The 23,763-nt window shown below is 37.4% G+C and overlaps 1 protein-coding gene across 1 annotated transcript in view; it reads left to right on the top strand.

The window, feature by feature from the left end:
- Positions 1–501: 501 nt before the first annotated feature.
- The window catches only part of SHCBP1L (SHC binding and spindle associated 1 like), a 37,514-nt gene continuing 14,252 nt past the window's right edge, over positions 502–23,763 (top strand). Inside the window, exons 1-6 of the mRNA XM_025921162.2 lie at positions 502–1,019; positions 2,466–2,615; positions 12,306–12,520; positions 13,495–13,581; positions 13,885–14,103; positions 23,602–23,707. Coding sequence (XP_025776947.1) covers positions 591–1,019; positions 2,466–2,615; positions 12,306–12,520; positions 13,495–13,581; positions 13,885–14,103; positions 23,602–23,707 — 1,206 coding nt within the window. The 5' untranslated portion in view covers positions 502–590. The remainder of the gene's footprint in view (positions 1,020–2,465; positions 2,616–12,305; positions 12,521–13,494; positions 13,582–13,884; positions 14,104–23,601; positions 23,708–23,763) is intronic.

Raw genomic sequence — 23,763 nt, 5'->3', positions numbered from 1 at the left:
GGACCCGTGTGACTAGATAGGGTAAAATCTAGGTCTCTGGATTTGTCACTTGAGTGTCCTTTGGTTATGAGCACAGGTACTATGGTCTCCAGGGTAAAAACTAAATTTTCTTTCTGGTTGTGTTTGCACAGACACGCGTGTGTGCGGTGGTAGGAGGTGTATTAGTTAGGTCCTGATGACCTGGGGGGGGGGGGGTGACTCACAAGCACCCTGAAGACGTAGGAGGGCCCTGCGGAGAGAATTCTGTCACCGGGTGGTTCCACGGGGAACGGCGACGCGGAGTAGGGGGAGCATTATGCGTGGGGGCGCCATCTAGCGGGGGCGCCGCGACGAGTGCCTCACGCTCCACCTCGGCCCCGCCCCGCAGCACCCCGCGCGCCCCCCCACCCCGCTCCCGCCCCGAGCCGCGCCCCCCCCAGCCCCCACCCCCACCCGAACACCCCATCCCCCACCTCACTCACCCCTGCCTGGCGCCGCTCGAGGTCCCTGCGCTCGTTGCGGGCTCCGCAGGTGCTGCCGGCCCATTGGCCAGCGGGCTCCGGGCGGGAAAAGCGGCCAACGGCCGCAGCCGGCCCTTGCGGTGTGGGGAGATGGCGTCGGGGGCCAGGGCTCCCGGGCCGGAGGACTCCGTCCGGACCGCCAGCCCCGACAGGCGAGGCGAGAAAGGGGTGTCCGCGCCCACCGGGGCGGTAGGGACCCTGAAGAGCGCCGCATCCCGGGTGCGGTCGGTGGTGGCGTCCCCGCGCCCAGTGAAGGGGAAGGCGGGCCGGGAGGCGGCCCGGAGGCGGCTGCAGCTCCTGCCGGCCTCTCACGCCCAGGGCCGGGCCGAGGGGGCCGAGGCGGGGGAGGAGGAGGAGGAGGGGGCGGGGGTGGAGGAGGAGGAGCCCCTCCTGTCGGTGCCGGAGGAGGATGAAGAGGAGGCGCGGCCGTTGCCCCCAGTCTGCATGTCCCCCATGAGGGGGATGTGGCGCGACGAGAAGGTGGCGCTCTACTGCGACGAGGTGCTTCAGGGCTGTAAGGTGAGAGGCCGGCGCGAGGAAGCGGGGTCCTCCCCGCGGGGCACCGACAGAGCCTGCGGTTCCCAGAGTTCAGGTGACTCGGCGTCGTCGGCTGGGCCTCCGCCTTCCCCGGGGCACCCGGCCCGGCCCCAGCGCGTTGCCGTTAGCAGTTCCGTCCCAAAGGCCATCATCGATTAGGGGGGCGGCGTGGTGGAGCGCTTCCCAGCTTTCTGGGAGCTTCCAACACCCGGAGATCGATAGGCCTCACCGGTGCCCAGGTTTACAGCTTACGTTTTCCCATTTGACGATTTGAGATACGATGACTTAGCCTTGACTTCCACCGGACAGTACTGAACGTGTCGACACTTTGTGGCTCCCGGACTGAACAGGTCTACACTTCGCGGTTCCCAGACGTGAGTCTGCGATGTGGAATGATGTTTCGGATCCAAGATCCGTCGGTACCTGGCAACACTGACTAGAGCAAATATGATTCTAACCTATTTTGTTGTTGTTTTTTAAGTTATAGCAAGAGATTTTGTGTACAAAGATATTCATTGCACCGATAATAATCAGAATTGAAAAATAGAAACTTAATTTCCAACGGATGGGGCAGGTAAAGAACCTGTGGGGGCCGCGGGGCACCTGGATGGCTCAGTCGGTTAAGCATCCGACTTGGGCTCAGGTCATGATGTCCGAGTTCACGAGTTCGAGTCCCATGTTGGGCTCTGTCAGATTCTGTGTCTCCCTCTTTCTCTGTTCTGCCCCCACTTGCGCTCTGTCTCTCTCTCTCTCTCAAAAGTAAATAAACATTAAGAAAAATTTTAAACAAAAAAATAAAAACACCATTACGATAAAACTAGGACACTATTAATGGCCTAATTATATCTGATACTGAGGGTTGGAGAAGATGAAGTCTCTGAAAGGCAGTTGAAAAACGTTTATATATATAAATTATTGTGTCATTAATCAGAGGTGTAATGACTGAGTTTCACAGTAGTTGAGGTAGCTGAATTGAAATTTAAAAAATCAAATGGGCAGCATTTATTGAATGCTTAATATGCTTGTTTGTTTATAGAGTGGAGTGCTGTCTTAAATTTTTATGTATGAATATGTTTTAAATAGGTTATTATATCTCTAAAGTTCAAAAAATAATTGCTGTTTTTAATATGATAATTACTATTTTTAAGGGTATAATTGCAGTTCTTCCTCCTCAGTGGATTATTAAAACAAATTACTTAAATATAAATAACAAGTAGATGTCTCAGCACTGAATGACTCTATTGAGTGAATAGATCTTTTTAAGGTTTTAATGTTTATGATATTTCCAGTAAACATAAATTCAGTTAAAATCTATGACTTTCCAGGTTTTTAAAGTTATTTAAGGGTATATTGGTCCCATATTTAAATAGAAATCAGTAAAAATATTTATACATATCCCTCTACATATATATTTTTTTCTTTTGCTAGGCAGAAGATGCTGATGGGGCTATGAGTAAATATCTGTCAGAAAAATTAAAGTTGAAAGACAAATGGCTTGGAGTCTGGAAGACTAATCCTGAGTTATTCTTTGTGAAATATGAAGAAGCTTCTATCCCTTTTGTTGGTATACTGGTTGAGGTAAATAATTTTTACCTGATCTTTGTTCTTTTGAGTGAAATTATCAGTTCTTTTTATGATGAAAATATGACCTTACTAATTTGTTGCTTTGATACTTAAACAGAGATTGACAAAGATTGTGTCCATTTTAAGTTTCTAAGCAAATTAATAGCATAAAAAGAAGTTGGGGTGCCTGGGTGGCTCAGTTGGTTAAGCGTCCAACTTCAGCTCAGGTCATGACCTCACAGTTTGTATGTTCGAGCCCCGCATCGGGCTCTGTGCTGACAGCTCAGAGCCTGGAGCCTGTTTCAAATTCTGTGTCTCCCTCTCTCTGCCCCTCCCCTGCTCACACTCTATCTTTCTAAAAAATAAATAAACATAAAAAAATTAAAATATAAATAAAAAGAAAGGGGGATATTAGCATCCATTTACCTGTGCACAGTTAATCATTAAATGGAATCTACTGTATCAGACAATATTTATTAGCTTCGTTTCAGTTGCTTAAATAACAAAAGTGAATTTCTTTTTTTTTTTAATGTTTATTTATTTTGGGGAGAGAGAGTGCGCAAGTGGGGAAGGGGCAGGTAGAGGGAGACACAGAATCTGAAGAAGACTCCAGGCTCTGAGCTGTCAGCACAGAGCCTGACGTGGGGCTTGAACTCACAAACCGTGAGATCATGACCTGATCCCAAATCAGATGCTTAACTGACTGAGCCACCCAGGTGCCCCTCAAAAGTGCATTTCTTTAAAATTAGTAATTTAGGCTGTAACAGACTTGGGCCCCCTTTTCCCATCATTTCCGTTTAATCTTCATTTATCTGAATTATGAGGTTAATTAGATTAGGACAGAAACAGTGGATCAGAAAACTATTGGTAAAAATTTGAAATTTCTTCCTATGAAAAGGTACCCTTTTAGTATAATGCATCAACTTCCAACACTTCATCTGGTAAGATTTTGCTTTTTTAAGTCTATTTTATAGGTTAAATATTGTGGCATATTTGATGTCATAAGTTTGATTCCCTTAGAGATTAATTATCCTTGTATAGACGTTAATATCTATAATCACAAATGGTATCCTTGCCTCAGATATTTCAAATCTGCTGTTTTGGTCACAAGAAAAATTTGTGTTTGAAATTCATTACACTGCACACTACCTGAAAACAATTCAATTCTATGTTCTATGGAAAAGTAAGTTAGTGGTATTTTTACAGATAAAGAATGGCATATTTTCAATCATAGAGACTACAAAAAAAATAATAATAGAAACGTGGGATTTATTTTTCAATAATGTTCTGTTTTTAGTGTTCTTTGAGGTTTGCTTATCTCCAGATTTTGTGTAGCTTTTCCCTGGAACTTTCATGACTTCTCTTTTTCATGTGGATAAAATAAGAGGAGGTAGTACTATATCATTATCTTAAATATATATATATTGGTAGCGTAAGTTTGGGATTTTTTTAGTCAAGTTATGTGGAAGCCTGATACACACATCACATTAAAGCAGGGCATTTCTGACTGAAATAAAGAGGATGGTATTTTAGCATATGCTTGGCTTGGCTTTTCTCACAACACTTCATGATAGACCCTCTATAAAACCTTTAAAGATCCTTAAAATTACCTAGAAATTCTATCAAGTTCTAAGGTTTTACATGCAATCCATTGATTATTTGCTGTCTTTTCCACTCCAAAAGTAGCAAGCAGGATCACAGATAGGTTGCTTTAGAATCTGCTAGGGGTTTGCCAAAGACCTTTAATCATTAGAAAGATAGGAAGAAAATGGGGAGAACACAGGGAAAAGCAGAATAGTGTATTGGCAGATTCTAATTCTTTGAATAATGTGGCAGTGAAGCTAGCTCTTGGGACCTTTTTAAGGTAGTGCTGCACAATTCAGACGTTGTTTTGTCTGCCTTTGCTTCTTTAATCTTACTTGGATTGAGGTATCAACAGTGCTATATAATGCTCCTTGTTCTGAAGTCACAATAAATTATTCCTACGGACCTCATTCTCTGAGTCTTTTTCTTTAGATGCTCTATTAGTTTTCTATTGCTGCTGCAACAATTCACCATAAGTTTGGTGGCTTAAGCAATACAAATGTATTATCTCACAATTCTATAGAAAAAAATCTAACATGGGCCCGGTAAGCTAAAATGAAGATGTAGGCAAGGCTGCATTCCCTTCTGGAGGCTTTAGGGGAGAATCTGTTTCCTTGCCTTTTCCAGCCTCTAGGAGCTCCCTGCATTCCATGACTTGTCTCCTTCATCCAACTTCAAAGTCTTTCTCAGACTGTATCTCTCTGGTTCTTTGCAGGTTGGAAAGATGCATGTCTTTTAAGACTTGTGATTAGAATGGGCCTTACTTGGTAATTTAGGATAACTTTCCCATCTCAATTCCTTAACCTTAATCACATTTGCAAAGTCCCTTTTACCATGTAAAGTAATATATTCACAGATTCCCAGGATAAAGGCATGGATATCTTTGAGGGCCATTATTCTGCCTGCTACAGATTCACACAATAACAAGGAAAAAATTTGGAAACATATGATTGGAAGGAAATCTGGCATATCTTCAATCTTGGTTACAAAGTGCTCCACAAATTAAGGAAACTGTTTTATAACCTTTGTAGAAAATAGTTTGCCGAGGGGCGTTTGGGTGGCTCAGTCGGCTAAGCGTCCGACGTCAGCTCAGGTCATGATCTCGCAGTCCGTGAGTTCGAGTCCCGTGTCGGGCTCTGTGCTGACAGCTGGGAGCCTGGAGCCTGCTTTGGATTCTGTGTCTCCCTCTCTCTCTGCCCCTCCCCTGCTCATGCTCTGTCTCTCTCTGTCTCAAAAATAAATAAAGACGTTAAAAAAAAAAAGAAAGAAAATAGTTTGCCAAAATATATTAAGAATTTTAAAATAGTTCGCCCATTATATTTCAGTTACTTCAATAAAGCTAGAAAAAATAAAAATAAATAAATAGACCCCCCCTACAGAAAAATAAATAAAAATGAAAATGAAAAAGTTCATTTCTAGAAATTTATTCTACAGAAATCAGAAATGCAGAAAAAGATTTATATATTGAGGGATCAAAGTGATATTTATAAAATTAAAAATTGGGAATACCATAAAACTTTAATAATAGGATGCTGGTCAAATAAAGGATGATATAAGATAGGATATTATGTAGTTGTAAAACTTATATTAACAAAAAACTTTTAGTGATTTAGGAAAGTGCTCAATGTGTATGTAAGATAAAAGATTATAGAACTAGATATGCAGTGCGATCCAATTATGTAACTTATAGAAGTATGTAGAATGAAGCTGGAAAAGGTTAATGGTGGTTGTTTACCTTTGTTGATAGGATTATGGTTGATTTTTAAACATCTGTATATAAAGCATGTATAGTCACTATCAGTAAGCTTAGAGAATCTTTAACTTTTTTTTTAAGGTTTATTTATTTATTTTGAGAGGGAGAGCGAGCAAGCAGGCAAGGAGCAGAGAGAGAGGGAGAAAGAGAGAATCCCAAGCAGGCTCCGCACTGTCAGCACGGAGCCCAATACAGGACCAAACTCACGAACCAGAAGATCATGACCTGAATCAAAATTAAGAGTTGGATGTTGGGGCACCTGGGTGGCGCAGTCGGTTAAGCATCCGACTTCAGCCAGGTCACAATCTCGCGGTCTCGCGGTCTGTGAGTTCGAGCCCCGCGTCGGGCTCTGGGCTGATGGCTCAGAGCCTGGAGCCTGTTTCCGATTCTGTGTCTCCCTCTCTCTCTGCCCCTCCCCTGTTCATGCTCTGTCTCTCTCTGTCCCAAAAATAAATAAATGTTGAAAAAAAAAAAATTTAAAGAGTTGGATGCTTAACCAACTAAACCACTCAGGTGCCCCTAAAGTTTTTATTTAAATTCCAGTTAGTTAACATACAGTGTAATATTAGTTTCAGGTACACAATATAGTGATTCAACATTTCCATACAACACCCAATGCTCATCACAAGTGCACTCCTTAATCCCCATCACCTATTTAACCCATCCCCCCACCAATCTCCCCTCTGGTCACCATCAATTTGTTCTCTAGTTAAGAGTCTGTTTCTTGGTTTGTCTCCCTCTCTTTTTTTCCCCCTTTGCTCATTTGTTTTGTTTCTTAAATTCCATAAATGAGTGAAATCATGTGGTATTTGTCTTTCTCTGACTGACCTATTTCACTTAGCATAATACTCTCTAGCTTTATCCATGTCATTGCAAATGGCAAGATTTTTTTTTTTTTTATGAATAACAGGCCATTGTGTATATATACCACGCCTTCTTTATCCATTCATCAATTGATGGACACTGTTTCCATAGTTTGGCTATTGTAGATAATGCTGCTATAAACCTTGGGGTGCATGTATCCCTTTGAATTAGTATTTTTGTATTTTTGGGTAAATATCTAGCAGTACAATTTCTGGATCATAGAGTTCATAGAGTAGTTCTATTTTTAACTTTTTGAGGAAACTCCATACTGTTTTCCAGAGTGGCTGCTCCAGTTTGCTTTCCCACCAGCAGTGCAAGAGGGTTCCCCTTTCTCTGCATCTTTTACCAACACCTGTTGTTTTTTGTAGTGCTGATTTTAGCCATTCTGACAGGTGTGAGGGTATATCTTCTTGTAATTTTGATTTGTATTTCCCTGATTATCAGTGATGCTGAGCATCTTTTCATGTATCGATTGGCCATCTGAATGTCTTTTTTGGAGAAATGTTTGTTCATGTCTTCTGCCTATTTTTTAATTAGATTATTCAGTTTTGGGGTGTTGAGTTTTGTAAGTTCTTTATATATTTTGGATACTAACCCTTTATTTGATATGTCATTTGCAATTATCTTCTATCATTCAGTATGTTGCCTTTTAGTTTTGTTGCTTGTTTCCTTCACTGTGCAGAAGCTTTTTATTTTGATGAAATCCCAATAGTTTATTTTTGCCTTTGTTTCCCTTGGCTGAGGAGACATATCTAGAAAGAAGTTGCTATGGCTGATGTTAAAGAGATTATTGCTTGTATTCTCCTCTAGGATTTTTATAGTTTTAGATCTCACATTTAGGTCTTTAATCCATTTTGAATTTATTTTGGTGTATGGTATAAGAAAGTGGTCCAGTTTCAATAATTACTTTGAATGTTAAAAAACTAAATTCTCCAATAAAAATACATAGGGTGACAAAATGGAATAAAAAGCAAGACCCATCTGTATGCTGTCTACAAGAGACTCATTTCAGACCTAAAGACACGTGCAGATAAAAGTGAAGGGACATAAATGCATTTATCATGCAACTGGAAGTGAAAATAAATCAGGTAGCAATACTTATATCAGACAAAATAGACTTTAAAACAAAGACTGTAGTGAGACAAAGGACACTACATAATCATAAAGGAAACAATCCACCAAGAAGATATAAGAATTATGAATATTTATGCACTCAAAATGGGAGCATCCAATACATTAAACAGCTAATAACAAAAATAAAGGAAGTAATTGATAGTAATATTATAATTAACACTCCACTTACATTAATGTATAGATTACCAGACAAAATCAAAAAAGAAACTGTAGCTTTGAATGATACATTGGACCAGGTGGATCTAACAGATATATTCAGAACATTCCAACCTAAAACCGTGGAATACACATTCTTTTCAAATGCACATGGAACATTATCCAGAATAGATCACACATGTTAGGCCACAAAACAAGTCTTGGAAATTCCAAAGTCATACCATCTTTTCCCAACCACAATGCTGTGAAACTAGAAATCAACCACAAGAAAGAATCTAAAAAGACCACAAATATCTGAAGGTTAAATAACATGCTACTAAACAATGATGGGTTAGCCAAGAAATCAAAGAGGAAATAAAAAATTACATGGAGACAAATGAAATTGAAAACACCAGCATCCAAAATCTTTGGGATGAAGCAAAAGCTGTTCTAAGAAGTTTATAGCAATACAAGTCCACCTCAAGAAGCAAGAAAAATCTCAAACAACCTAACCTTACACCTAAATGATCTAGACAAGGAATAAACAAAACCCCAAGCAAGTAGAATGCAGGAGTTAGTAAAGATTAGAGCAGAATAAATGAAACAGAAACTAAAAAAAAAAAAAAAAAAAAAAAACAATAAAAGGGATCTATGAAACCAGGAGTTGGTTCTTGGAAAAGGTAAACAAAATTGATACACCTTCAGCCAGCTCATCAAAAGAGACAGAGAGAACTCAAAATCAGAAATAGAAAAGGAGAAATAACAACTAACACCACAAATACAAAAGATGCTAAGAATATTATGGAAAGTTATATGCCAAAAAATTGAACAACCTAGAAGAAGTAGATCAATTCCTAGAAATATATAACCTACCAAAGCTGAAGCAGGAAGAAACAGAAAATTTGAACAGAACAATTATCAGCAATGAAATTGAATTGGTAATCAAAAAAACTCCCAACAAACAAAAGTCCAAGACCAGAGGGCTTCAAAGGTGAATTCCACTAAACATTTAAAGAGACAATACATATTCTGCTCAAACTATCCCTCCCCCCCCAAAAAAAAGAAGAAGAGGAAGGAATGCTTTCAAATTCATTCTATAGGAGGCCAGCATTACTCTGATACCAAAACCAGATACCAAAACAATACCAAAAAAGGGGGGGGGGCACCTGCGTGGCTCAGTCAGCTGTATCTGACTCTCAGTTTCGACTCAAGTCATGGTCTCACAATTTCATGAGTTCAAGCCCCACATCGGGCTCTATGCCAACAGTGCAGAGCCTACTTGTGATTCTCTCTCTCACCCTCTCTCTCTCTGCCCCTTCCCTGCTCATGCTGTCTGTCTCTCTCAAAATAAATAAATAAACTTTTAAAAAATTTAAAGAGAGAGAGAGAGAGCACTACAGGCCAATATCTCTGATGAACATGGATGCAAAAATCCTCACCAAATATTAGCAAACTGAGTCCAACAATACATTAAAAATATTACCACAACGAAGTGGGATTCATTCCTAGGATGTGTTATTGAGTATTGACAAATCAATTAATGTGGTACATAACATCAGTAAGACAAAGGATATCCATTCATGATAAAAACCCTCAACAAAGTAAGTTTAGAGGGAACATACTTCAACACAATAAAAACTATATATGAAAAATCCAGAGCTAACATCATATTCACTGGTGAAAAACAGAGCTTTTTCCTCTAAGGTCAGGAACAAGACATGAATGTCCACTCTCACCACTTTTATTCAACATAGTACTGGCAGTCCTAGCCACAGCAATCAGACAACAAAAAGAAATAACAAACATCCAGATTGGTAAGAAAGAAGTAAAACTTTATGACTTGATACTATATATAGAAAATCCTGAAGATTCCACCAAAATACTAGAACTGATTGTTCAGCAAAGTTTCAGGATACAAAATCAGTATACAGAAATGTGTTGCTTTTCTATACACTAATACTGAAGTAGCAGAGAAATTAAGAAAACAGTTTCATTTACAATTGCACCAAAAATAAGAAAATACCCAGGAATAAACTTAACCAAGAAGGTGAAAGACCTGTACTCTGAAAACTAGAAAACAATGATTAAAGAAATTGAAGATGACACAAAAAATGGAAAGATATTCCATGTTTATCGATTGGGAGAACAAATATTGTTAAAATGTCCACACTACCCAAAAGTAATCTACAGATTTAATGCAATCTCTATCAAAATACCAATAGCATTTTTCGCAGAACTAGAATAAGTCATCCAAAAATTTGTACAGAACTATAAATTCGATTGGCTTTGGATAGCCAAAAAAATCTTGAAAAAGAAGAACAAAACTGTAGGTAACATAATCCAAGATTTCAAAATATACTTTATAAAGTGGTAGTAATCAAAACAGTATGGTATTGGCACAAAAACAGACACATAGATCAATGGAATATAATAGAAAACCCCAAAATAAACTATACGGTCAATTAATCTTTGACAAAGGAGGCAAGAATATGCAATGAGAAAAAGATTGTCTCTTCAACAAATTGTGCTAGGAAAACTGGACAGCAACATGCCAAAGGATGAAACTGGACCTCTTTTCACACCATACACAAAAATAAACTCAGAATGAATTAAAGACCTAAATGTTAGATCTGAAACCATAAAAATCCTAGAACAGAGCACAGGCAGTAATTTCTCTGACATCAGGCATAGTAACATTTTTCTAGATAGGTCTCTTGAGCCAAGGGAAACAATAGCAAAAATAAACTATTGGGACTTGACCAAAATAAAAAGCTTCTGTACAGTGAAAGAAACAAGCAAAAAAACTAAAAGATAACCTAATGAATGGGAGAAGATATTTGCAAATGACATTTCTGCTAAAGGGTTAGTATCTAAAATATATAAAGAACTTATAAAAGTCACCACTCAAAAAGCAAATAATGCAGTTATAAAATGGGCACAAGACATGAACAGACATTTCTCCAAAGAAGACATTCAGATGGCCAACAGACGTGAAAACATGAAAAGATATTCATCACTCATCATCAGAGATATACAATGAGATATTACCTCACACCTTTGAGAATGGCTAAAATCAGAAACAGGAAACAACAGTGTTGATGAAAATGTGGAGAAAGAGGAATCCTTTTGCACTGTTGGTGGGAATGCAAACTGGTACAGCCATTGGAAGACAGTATGGAGGTTCCTCAAAAAACTAAAAATAGAAATAGTGATCCAGTATTCATACTACAGGGTATTTATTCAAAGAATACAAAAACGCTACTTCAAAAGGATAAATTCACCCCTGTGTTTATTGCAGAATTGTTCACAATAGCCAAATTATGTAAGCAGCTCAAGTGTGCAGTGACAGATAAGTGGATAAAGACAATGTGTGGGTGTGTGTGTGCGTAATAGAATATTATGAAGCCACAAAAAAAAAAAAAAAAGAATGAAATCTTGCCATTTGCAACAACATGGATGGATCTAGAGAGTATAATGCTAAGTGAAATAAGCCAGAGAAAAACAAATACTGTATGATTTCACTCCCGTGTGGAATTTAATAAAGAAAATAAGAGAAGGGCGCCTGGGTAGCTCAGTCAGTTAAGTGTCTGATTCTTGATTTCATCTCAGGTCATGATCTCATGGTTCATGAGATTGAGCCCCACATCAGTCAGGCTTTGCGCTGACAGTGCAGAGCCTGCTTAGGATTCTCTCTCTCTCTCTCTCTCTCTCTCTCTCTCTCTCTCTCTCTCCCCACCTCCTTCCCTCCCTCCTCCCCTGCTCTCATGTACTCTCCCTCTGTCTCTCTCAAAATAAATAAAAACTAAAATAGAGAGAGAGAGAGAGAAAACAAAGAAAGAAAACAAAAGGGACAAACAAAAAAACTCTCAACTATACAGAACAAACAGAACAAACAGATGGTTACCAGAGGGAAGGTGGGTGGAGGGATGGGTGAAATAGGTGGAGAGGATTAACACTTATCTTGATGAGCACTGAGTGGTATATGGAATTGTTGAATCACTATATTGTACACCAGAAACTAATAGAACACTGATAACTATACTGGAACTAAAAAAATGTGGGCTTTGAAAAATTGTGTTATTTTATTTAATATTGATCTATAATGACTTTGTGTGTGTGGTTAAAGGAATCATAAAATTTAAAAGAAGAAATTTTATAAGTACATCATGTGTGAGGAAAAAATCTTTGTGGTTTGTTTTGATTTGTAACTACAGATTTTATAATATTTATCTTAGGTAATTTGTAAACCACATCAAAGCTCATCATCTTGTTTCAAAGTTACTGTATCTATTGCTGAGCCCTTTTCTTCTAATATTGCAAATATTCCAAGGGGTTTGGTCAATGAGATTTTGGAAGAACTGGAGCACAGTGTGCCTCTCTTGGAAGTCTACCCTGTTGAAGGACAAGATTCTGATAATCATGATATTGCTTTGGCCTTGGAAGTTGTAAGGTATTTGACCTTTTTACCTCTTAACGTTAAAATTATCATATTCAAAAAGTTAATATGTAAGTGTATAAGAACTTTATAATAGTTATTGATTTAATTTTTACTCACTGCTGAATTAAATTTGTCCATTTTTTTTAAAGTTTGTTTTTTTGTTTATTTATTTTTTAAGCAATCTCTACACCCAATTCATGACCCTGAGATCAAGAGTCACGTGCTCACTGACTGAGCCAGCCAGGTGCCCCTGTCCATTTAAAATAAAAATTTTTTTTAATGTTTATTTATTTTTGAGAGGCTCCAGGCTCTGAGCTGTCAGCACCGAGCCCAACGCAGGGCTAAAACCACAAACTGCAAGATCATGACCTGAGCCAAAGTCGGATGCTCAACCGACTGAGCCACCCAGGCCCCCAATGTCCAACTCTTTATTTTGGCTCTGGTCATGATCTCATGGTTTGGGAGTTCCAGCCCCACATTGGGCTCTGCACTGACAGTGCAGAGCCTGCTTGGGATTCTCTCTCTCTCCCTCTCTCTGCCCCTTCTCCACTTGCTCTCTCTCTCTCTCTCTCTCTCAAATTAACTTAAAAAAAATAAAATAAAAATAAAGGTTTGATTTTAATATTAGTTCACTGAAAGGTTATTTAAAAATGTTTTTCTGGAGCATCTGGGTGATTCAGTCAGTTAAGTGTCCAACTTTGACTCAGGTCATGATCTCATGGTTTGTGAATTCAAGCCCCAGAGCTCAGAGCCTGGAACCTGCTTTGGATTCTGTGTCTCCTCTTTCTGCCCTTCCCCTGCTCATGCTCTGTTTGTCTCTCTCTCTCTCTCTCTCTCTCAAAAATAAATAAAACATTTAAAAATTGTAAATATATATGTATTTTCTTAGAATTCATATAAAGAATTCTGACATGAGAATGTCTTTTTAATTCTATACATGGTATTGGCTCTTTTTGATCACTTTTTATTAATTTTATTCGTCATAGGTTTTTTTATGACTTTCTTTGGAGAGACTGGGATGATGAAGAAAGTTGTGAGAATTATACTGCTTTGATTGAAGAAAGAATTAATTTGTAAGTATAGTTAAAAACTTACTCACGGGGCGCCTGGGTGCTCAGTCGGTTAAGCGTCTGACTTCAGCTCAGGTCAAGATCTCATGGTCCTTGAGTTCAAGCCCCATGTCGGGCTCTGTGCTGTCAGTTCAGAGCCTGGAGCCTGCATTGGATTCTGTGTCTCCCTCTCTCTCTGCCCCTCAAGCCACTCAAGCCCTGTCTCTCTCTGTCTCTCAAAAAATGAATAAAAGTTAAAAAAAATAAAAAAAAAAAACTTACTCAGCACATTACATAAGATAAACATTGTATGTTGATACTTTACAGGTGGTGTGATATACAAGATGGAACCATACCTGGTCCTATTGCACAACGTTTCAAAAAAACTTTGGAGAAGTATAAAAATAAACGTGTTGAACTCATCGAGTATCAGAGCAATATTAAGGAAGATCCATCTGCAGCAGAGACCGTTGAATGCTGGAAAAAATACTATGAGATAGTAATGCTGTGTGGATTATTGAAAATGTGGGAAGATTTACGCCTCCGGTAATAATTTGTTCCATTTTAAACAAAAAGATGACATGGTCATTCTTTTATCATATCATATCATATGTTACCCTGATTGAAGTAGATGATAAAATTAGATGTCCAATTTTTGAGATAAGAACAAAGTACAACTACCAGTATTGGAAAATTATTTTTATATACCTGAATTCACTGAAATCATTGGAATTTCAGATTTAAAAAAGTGTCATCAATCTAGTTCTTTCCTTATCTTTCATCTTTACCTTCTTGATTTTGGGCCAGAGCCTAAGAAAAGAGGAGGCAGATCTCCACCACATATAATATGCAAAGTAAAGGAGAAGGTTGGTTAATTTGGCTGCCGCATAATTTCTTCTTTTCTAACCAACATTAAGTTGATAAGTTGTTTTTATGATAAATAAAACAATGTAGATTTAACTAGCATCATTCTCCAGAGTACTTCAAAATGTATTAAAATATTTTTACATTACTATGCAGTAAAGTATATATTCCTGTCTTTGTTTTAGATACAGGGGAAATAGGAATACTTGCTTATGGTTTCAAAATTAATGGAAAATTTTGAACAGGGCCAAAGGACTTCTGACTATTTCATACTAGATTGTTAAACCCCTTCTTAATGTGTTCCACTTGTACGCATTCTTTGCCTTATGAATTTTGAGCCACATTTTACATGTCTAGCAACTAACTGTTAGCCTAAATCTTTTCTTTTTGTATTTTCTTTCAAATTTGACTTATTTTTTTAATCATTAAGAATCCCATTTTAGTCCCTATTTTTAATGTTGTTATTGGGATTCCTGTGTAACAAAACCTTGGGATTACTTTGGGAAATCAATATAGGTAAGATTTTTGAAATCTAATTCTACTTATCTAGAAATCCAGATTCAACAAAAGTTGGATTTGAATACAAATTAACATCACTAGACTTTAGATTCTAATGGCATAGGGCCACATGGGGTTCTTTCATCTTAAAAGTTATAATCACAGACAATCTAGGCCTGGGAGTGGTGGAGTGAGTTAATTGGTCAAACCCTTTCATGGATAACAATTATAAAATTTGGACAAAAATATATTAAAATATCTAGCTATTTGAAGGCACTGTAAAATGACCAAAGCAGGCAGCAGCCAGAAAAGTTTATCCTTGGAATAGGTAAGAAGTGGGGATTTGCTTTTTAGTCTGAGAGTGATCACCAGTTCTCATAGCTCTGGCAGCAAAAAATGAAGTCCTACTATGACAAGGTGGCAAAGGACAGAGTTAAAGGCTGGCAAAGCAGCTAGAAATTTAGGTGGAGTATCCTGAGAGAAGAAAGTTGCAAAAGGGGTCAGATCCAGAATTTGAGCACAAACTCTGCCCAAATTCTTGACTGACCACTAAACTATGCTAGCATTAGTGGGGGAGAGAAATTTGAGAACAATGCTTTAAAAAAAGTATGTAGTTGAATCATGGAGGTTGAAAGAACTGAACAGATATTTCAGCTGGATTTGGAGTCCAGGCAAGTTAATTGCCTGCTAGAGTACAAGACTAACAATCCTCAGAAGAACATACCACAATCCAGAGTTATGAGAATATATTTTCCAAAGTCTCCAGTGTTCAACCAAAAATTAATGGACATGCAAAGAAACCAGAAAATAGAATCCATACCCAGGAAAAAAGATAGTTAATAAAATCAGATTTTGAGTGGGCCCAGATGTTGAATTTATCAGACAAAGACTTCAAAGCAGCTATTATAAATATGTTCTAAGAATTATAGGAAAACTTGGTGTTAATAAGTAGACAGAGAATCTCAACAGATAAATGGAAACTAGAAAAGAACCAAATATTTTCAGATGCAGCTCTGACATGTTAAGAGCTTATGAGTTAAAAACAAGAAACAAGAAAACAAGACAAAAGCTGAGGAAACTGAAAATGACTTTCTTGGACCCATAAGAAAACTGAGGTCACAGGACAAATTGCTACCATGAAATCTGGGGAGAGAAGTAAATTCAGAGTCACAACCAAGATCTGCTTACCTGGAATAGATAACTCCCTAGAGCCATAAACTGTAAGAACACTTAAATGGGTAATTTTGATAAGCTGCTGGAGGTTGAATGTGGACCAGTACGCAAGTGAGAAACTCCTGGTGGGCTGTAGTTCTTAGGGAGACACCCTACTTCTCTTGTGGTTTTGCCTCCAGGAATCTCACTAAGTTCTCAGATGAAGAGCCAAGAAAAATCCCATTATGCCCCTGGTTGGGGATGGGAAAAGTTACCATTGTGAAATACACCCAGACCACCTCCATGATGAAGACTTATTTACCAGGGGAAAAGACTTTCCCAGAGCCTTTGCCCACCTAGGGAAAGGGCATTTCCTTGACTCCAGTCCCCTCTAGCCTTCCTCTCTGGGAAGAGGGCACTTAGAAACACTTGTGAACGTCACAGTTGTGAAGGTCACAGCCCAGGGACAAGACCCACTAAAAAACTAATATTTAATCATAAGATTATAGAACACTTCCTCTCCACCTTACTTTACAACACACCAGGCCAGACTCCGGTAAAATAACAGAATTATACCTAAAAAAGTTACAAGACACAAACTTTGTCTAAAGAGGAGTTTTCAAAGGCAAAAATATGGAAACCATAGGATTTTGAAGCTTGTGATACCTACAGCTACAGCAAGCAGTTTACCTCCTGGCCAGATTAATATAAAACCTCACACTAAAAGCCTATTTACTTCAGTTTTTATTAGTCAATATATCATGCTTGGCTTTCCACAAAATATTATAAGACATGCTAAAAGGCAAGAAAAAATTAAGCCTGAAGAGAGAAAGCAAGCATCAGAACCAGACTCAGTAATGATTTTGTAATTAATCAGATGGAATTTAAAAAAAGTAATTAATATGTTAGTCTCTAATGAAAAAAGGACACAACATGCAAGAACAGATGAATAATGTAAGCATGAAATAGAAACTCTAAGAACGAATTAAAAGAAAATGCTAGAAATCAAAAACGCCATAAATAAAAACGAAGAATACCTTTGATGGGTTTACTAATACATGGGATGAAACTGAGGAAAGAAATCAGTGAGCTTGAAGGTATGTCAACAGAATTTTTTCATACAAATGCAAAAAGAATGAAAAAACAAAACATCCAGGTAGCGTGAGACCATTTCAAAGGGTGCAGCATATGTGTAATTGGAATACCAGAAGTGAAAAAGAGCAAGTGCAGCAGCAGAAATGTTTGAATTAATAATGGTGAATGGTTTGAATTAAATAATTTCCCAAAATTAAATGCGGACACCAAATCATAGATCCAGGAAGCTGAGAACACTGAGCAGGATAAATACCAAAAAATCTATATTATAGGCATTTCATATTTGAAGAAAACCATACATTAAAAAACTGAGGGGGAAGAGATCACCTTATCTACAGATGAATAAGAGTAAGAATTACAATGGACTTCTTATAAGAAACCATGAAAATAAGATGAGAGACGAGTTAAATATTCAAAGCATTGAAAGAAAGAACTACGAACCTAGAATTCTATATCCGGTGAAACTATTTTTCAAAAGTGAAAGGGTAATAGCTCTTGTAAACAAAAAGAACAGGGGCGCCTGGGTGGCGCAGTCGGTTAAGCGTCCGACTTCAGCCAGGTCACGATCTCGTGGTCCGTGAGTTCGAGCCCCGCATCAGGCTCTGGGCTGATGGCTCAGAGCCTGGAGCCTGTTTCCGATTCTGTGTCTCCCTCTCTCTCTGCTCCTCCCCCGTTCATGCTCTGTCTCTCTCTGTCCCAAAAATAAATAAACGTTGAAAAAAAAATTAAAAAAAAAAAAAAGCCGAGGGAGTTTATCATTCTGCAAGAAAAATGAAAAGTTCTTTAGAGAGGAGAAAATTGTTAAGGGTCAGAAACTCAGATCTATGTATAGAAAGGAAGAACTTTGGAGAAAGAATAAATAAAGGTAAATTAAAATCTTTATTTTTCTTTCTCTCAACTGATTGAAAAGATACCTGTTTAAAGTAATAGTAGTTATGATGGTATAAATAGTAGTTGGGTGATAGTAGCGTATGGATTGGTAAAATAAGTGACAGTAACATCATACCAAGGGAAGAAATGGGAATATTCTGTAAAAGGCACCTGCACTATATATGAAGTAGTTTAGTGTTATTTGAAGGTAGACTAAGATTAGTTTAAAATATATATTGCAGTCTATAAGGAAAACACTAAAATTTTTTTTTAACTAATTGATGAGAATAGATGAAAGTGGAATCACAAAATGCTTAACTGTAACCAAAGGAGGCAGAAAAGGAGGGAAAAATAACAAAGAACAAATACAACAAACAAAACTATTAGAAGTATGGTAGGTATTAATTTGATTATGTCAGTAATCACTTGGTTTTTTTGTTTTTTGTTTTTCTAAATTTGCATTTAAGTTCTAGTTAGTTAACATATACTATTGGTTTCAGGAGTAGAATTTGGTGATTCATCACTTACAGAAAACACCCAGTGCTCATCATCACAAGTGTCCTCCTCAGTACACATCACCTGTTAGGCCATTCCCCACACACCTCCCTTGTATCTGTAATCACTTTAAATGCAAATGGTCTAAATACATAAAAGATAGAGATTGTCAAAGTGCATAAAAACACCAGATCCAACTATCTGTCATCTCTAAGAAACCAACCTTAAATGTAAAGGCTTAGAAATGTTAAAAGTAAAGGGTCAGAGAAAGATAACTTCATGCTAACACAACCATTAAAAAGCTGGATTACTATATTATTTTCAGACAAAGCAGACTTTGGAAAGAACCAGTTAAATTACCAGGGACAAAAAAGGGCATTGCATAATGATAAAGGGTCCAGCTCTCGAAGAAGACATAGCAATGCTTAATATGTATGTATCCAACAACAGCGCATCAAAATATGTAATGCAAAAACTGATAGAAATGCAAGGGCACATGGAGGGGTGCCTGGGTGGCTCAGTTATTTGAGCATCTGACTTTGGCTCAGGTCATGATCTCGAGGTCTTTGAGTTTGAGCCCCACATCGGGCTCTGTGCTGACAGCTCAGAGCCTGTAGCCTGCTTCAGATTCTGGGTCTCCCTCTTTCTCTGCCCCTCCCCCACTTGCACTCTCCTCTCTTATTTCTCAAAAAACTAAACATTAAAAAAAAAAAAGAAAGAAATGCAAGGACACAGAGAAATCCACTATTATACATGAGAAACTTTAGCATCCCTTTTTCAATAATTGATACATCAAGCATTACAAGCAATAGAGGAGAATTCCTCAAATTGATGAATAACATCTACAAAAAACGTATAACTAACACTAATACTTAATGATGAGAAACTGGATGCTTCTCCCCTAATATTAGGAATAAGACAAGGATATTTTTTCTCATTACTCCTGTTTAATATTATGCTAGAAATCCTAGATAATGCAACAGGACAAGAAACGGAAATGATAAGATACACAGATTGGGAAGGAAGAAATAAAACTCTTTGCAGGTGACATAATTGTGTACATAAAAAATCTCAAAGAATCATCATCATCATATCATCAACAACAACAAAACCCTGGAACTAATAAATGAGTATAGCAAGGTTAATATTCAAAAGTCCATTGTTTTCTTATATGCCAGTAACAAATGATTTGAAATTTTAAAAATATCATAATAGAGCCAAAAAAATGAAATACTTAGGTACAGATCAGACACAGATCTAATAAAATATATATAGGATCTATATGTGGAAAAACTACAAAACTTATGATGACAGAAAAAATATAAATAAATGGGGAAATATTCTCTGTTTATGGATTGGAAGAGTCAATATTGTTTATATGTCAATTCCTTCCAAATTGATGTGTAGATTCAATGCAATCCTAATTTGCAAGCCATTTTGTAGGTATTGACTATTGCTAAAATTCATATGGAACAGCATAAAGCCTACAATAGCTAACACGGTACTGGGGAAGAATAAAGAGGGTGTATTCATATTACCCACTTTTTTTTTTTTCAGTGTTTATTTATTTTTGGGACAGAGAGAGACAGAGCATGAACGGGGGAGGGGCAGAGAGAGAGGGAGACACAGAATCGGAAACAGGCTCCAGGCTCTGAGCCATCAGCCCAGAGTCTGACGCGGGGCTCGAACCCACGGACCGCAAGATCGTGACCTGGCTGAAGTCGGACGCTTAACCGACTGCGCCACCCAGGCGCCCCATATTACCCACTTTTAAGGTTCTTATAAAACTACAGTAATCAAGAAAGCCGGGTATTAGTGAAAGAATAAACATATAGATCAATGGAACAGAATAGAGTCCATAAATAGATCCACACAAACATAGTTGATTGATCTTTGACAAAGGAGCAAAGAAAATTCAATGGAGAAAGAATATTATTTTCAACAAATAATGCTGTATAATAATTGAACGTCCATATACAAAAAGATGAACCTAAACACAGGCCTTACATCTTCACAAAAATTAACTCAAAGTGACCTGTAGACCTAACTGTAAAATAAAACTGTAAGACTTTTAGAAGAAAACATAGAAGAAAACGCAGGTGAATTTGGGTTCGCAATGAGTTCTTAGATAAATCACTGACAGTATGATCTGTGGGAGAAAAAAATTGAGAAATTGGACTGTATTAAAATTAAAAACACTGTGTGAAAGACTCTGTTAAGAGAATTAAAGACAAGCCAAAAATTTGAAGAAAACATTTGTAAAACACATATCTGATAAAAGACTTGTATCTAAGATATACAAAGATCTCTTAAAATTCATCCTAACAGCCCAATTAAAAATGGGACAAATATTCTGAACAAACACCTCACCAAAGAAGATATACAATTGGTTAAAAAAAAAAAAAGCCTATAAAAAGATGCTTGACATCATTGTCATTATGGAATTGCAAATTAAAGGAATGGGATACCATAACTTACCTATTAGAATGGTTAATATCCAAAAACAAAACAAAATCAGAAACAAACAAAAACCCTGACCATATCAACTGCTGGCAGGGATATGGAACAAGAACTCTCCTTTATTGTTGATTGGAATGCAAAACCAGTACAGCTTCTTTGGAAGACAGTTTGGCGGTTTCTTAAAAGCTAAATGTAGTCTAAGCATATGAAGCAGCAATAGTGCTCCTAGTTGGTATTTACCCAACTGAGTTGAAAACTTACATCCACATAAAAACCTGCACAGAAATAAAAAGGATTACTAAGGAATACTCTGAGCAATTACATGCCAACAAACTGGATCACCAGACCAAATGGACAAATTCCTGAAAACATTCAATCTACCAAAACTGACTCAAGCCAAAAAAGAAAACCTGAGTGGACCTGTACCAAGTAAGGAGATTGAATTAGCAAATTAAAAACTACCCACAAAGAAAAACCAGAGACCAGATGTCTTCACTGGTGAATTCTACCAAACATTTCAAAGATTAACACCCAATTATTTACAAACTTTCAAAAAATAGAAGGGGGAACACTTACCTAACTCATTCAGTGAGGCCACTATTAGCCTGATACAAAAACTACAAAGACATCACAAGAAAAAGAAAAAAGCCCTATGGAATAATATCCTTTATGAATATAGATGCAAAAATCCTCAGGAATATGCTAACAAACTGAGTCTAGCAATACATTAAAAAGATCAGACACTAAGACTAAGTGAGATTCATCCCAGGGTTGTAAGATTGGCTTAACAAATGAATAGGAATCCATATAACGCACTATATTAATAGAATAAAAAACAAAAGCCGCACCTTTTAATACGGAAAAAGAATTTGACAAAATTCAACACTTTCATCATAAAAATTCTCAAAAATCTTGGAAGAGAAGGGATCTTTCTCAACCTGTTCAAGGCCATCTATGAAAAACCTTTAAGTTAATCATAGCTAGTGGTGAAAGAATGGATGTTTCCCTCCTAAGATCAGGAAGATCTTAAGGAAAGATGACAAGGAAGAGGACAAGGATGTTTGCTCTTACTATCTCTGTTCAACTTGTACTAGAGGTTCCAGCCAGAGCAATAGACAAGGAAAAGAAAAGCCATCCAGATTGGAAAGGAAGAAGTAATAAAATTATCTCTTATTTGCAGGTGACACGATCTTCTATACAGAAAATCAAATAATGAAACACTCAGCAATATAAACAAAATGCTGATACACAAAATAATTTGATGGATCAATCTCAACATGGGCTGAATGAAAAAAGCTAGACACAAAAGAGTACCTCATATATGTTTTCACTTTAAAATATCATTTAAAAACTCCCAAGAAAGGGTTTATCTAACAACAGAAAGTAGATCAGTGGTTGCCTGGGAATAGGTGTGGAGGATTGACTGCAACGATGCTTGAAGGAACCTATCAGTGTGATGGGAATGTTCTATATTGTGTTATTTTGATTGAGTTAAGTGGGTGTACACATTTGTGAAACCTCATGTCATGGTTCACTTAAAATGAGTGTCTGTTGTGTAAATTATACCTTAATAGATTTGACTTTAAAAAAAAAAAAACACTGATACATACTTTTGATTTTAAAACTAGGATTTACATGATAAACTACTGTATTGCTTGAACATAGGATGCTGTACTCTTTGAGCAGCTGGTGATCAGGTATATGGTGAAAAAACGTGCGAGTGGTTCTCTTTCTCAAGATCATAACCACTTGCTTAAACAGGTATAGAAATGCTGACTGGGTTTACTTTTAAAATATTCAATGAAACTTTTGAAGATGAAAAATATTGGTACGAAAGCTGCATCCCATTTGTATCCAACAATAATGTGCTTCAGAGAACCCAAAATATGACACCGAAGGAGATTAGTAAGTCTATATCTATTGGATAAGGAGTGTCCCTTTTGGCTGATAGTAATGATAAATTATACTCAAACTTTCTTTCTTTCTTTTGATGACACTTAACATGATTAAGTGATAGGAAGCGGGAATTGTAAAGAAGAGTAGAAAGAAGAGAAAGAGTGGAATTAATTAGAAGTGCTAAACAGCAAACAAACAAACAAAACCCCACAACTCAGAGAGAAGCTAGAATTGTTGTGCTGGGAGGCCACAGCCAACACACCTGTGGAGGCCATATCCTTTGAAACAAAACATTCTGTTACTTGAACACAGTATCTAAAATTAGGCATGTCCTTACACATTTTTATGCCTTAGTATCGCAGACATAACCCACCTTTGCTTTGTTGTGAGTCCACAATTCAGTGGGCTATCAAAGTGCAATCAGGAAAATTTTCTACTGTATTGAAGAGTTGAGGTGACAGGTACTGATTGTAATGGGTTACATACATACAATCCATGAAAATGAAAAGATTTTAGAGATCAAGGGTTTAAATACTCAGTTATCTAAAAGTTAAATCGTGCAATTGCTCTCAAGTTGCTCATTGCTCTCAAAGAGTTTAAAATAGCGAAGCCTACTTCTCAAAGATGCTTGGTGCCACGTTTTATTTTCTAAGTAAGTATAGCTTGAGTTTTTTTCTGATTAATTTAATCATAAATAAATGTTTTCAACTCTAGAGTTCATGGACCTTTCTTTCCAAGAATCCTAAGGCGCAGGAAGGGAAAAAGAGACTTTGGAAAGACTATAACACATATTGTGGCAAAAGTGATAACTACTGACATGGTAAGAAATACACTTTATCTCTATTTGTTCATTTAAGTTGTAGTTGCATATAATCA

This window comes from Puma concolor, chromosome E4, assembly GCF_028749965.1.
Source record: "Puma concolor isolate L17-30 chromosome E4, mPumCon1.1.hap2, whole genome shotgun sequence".
Taxonomy (NCBI): Eukaryota; Metazoa; Chordata; class Mammalia; order Carnivora; family Felidae; genus Puma; species Puma concolor.
The sequence above is the reverse complement of the archived record's forward strand: the minus strand, read 5'-3'. Positions and strand labels throughout refer to the sequence as shown.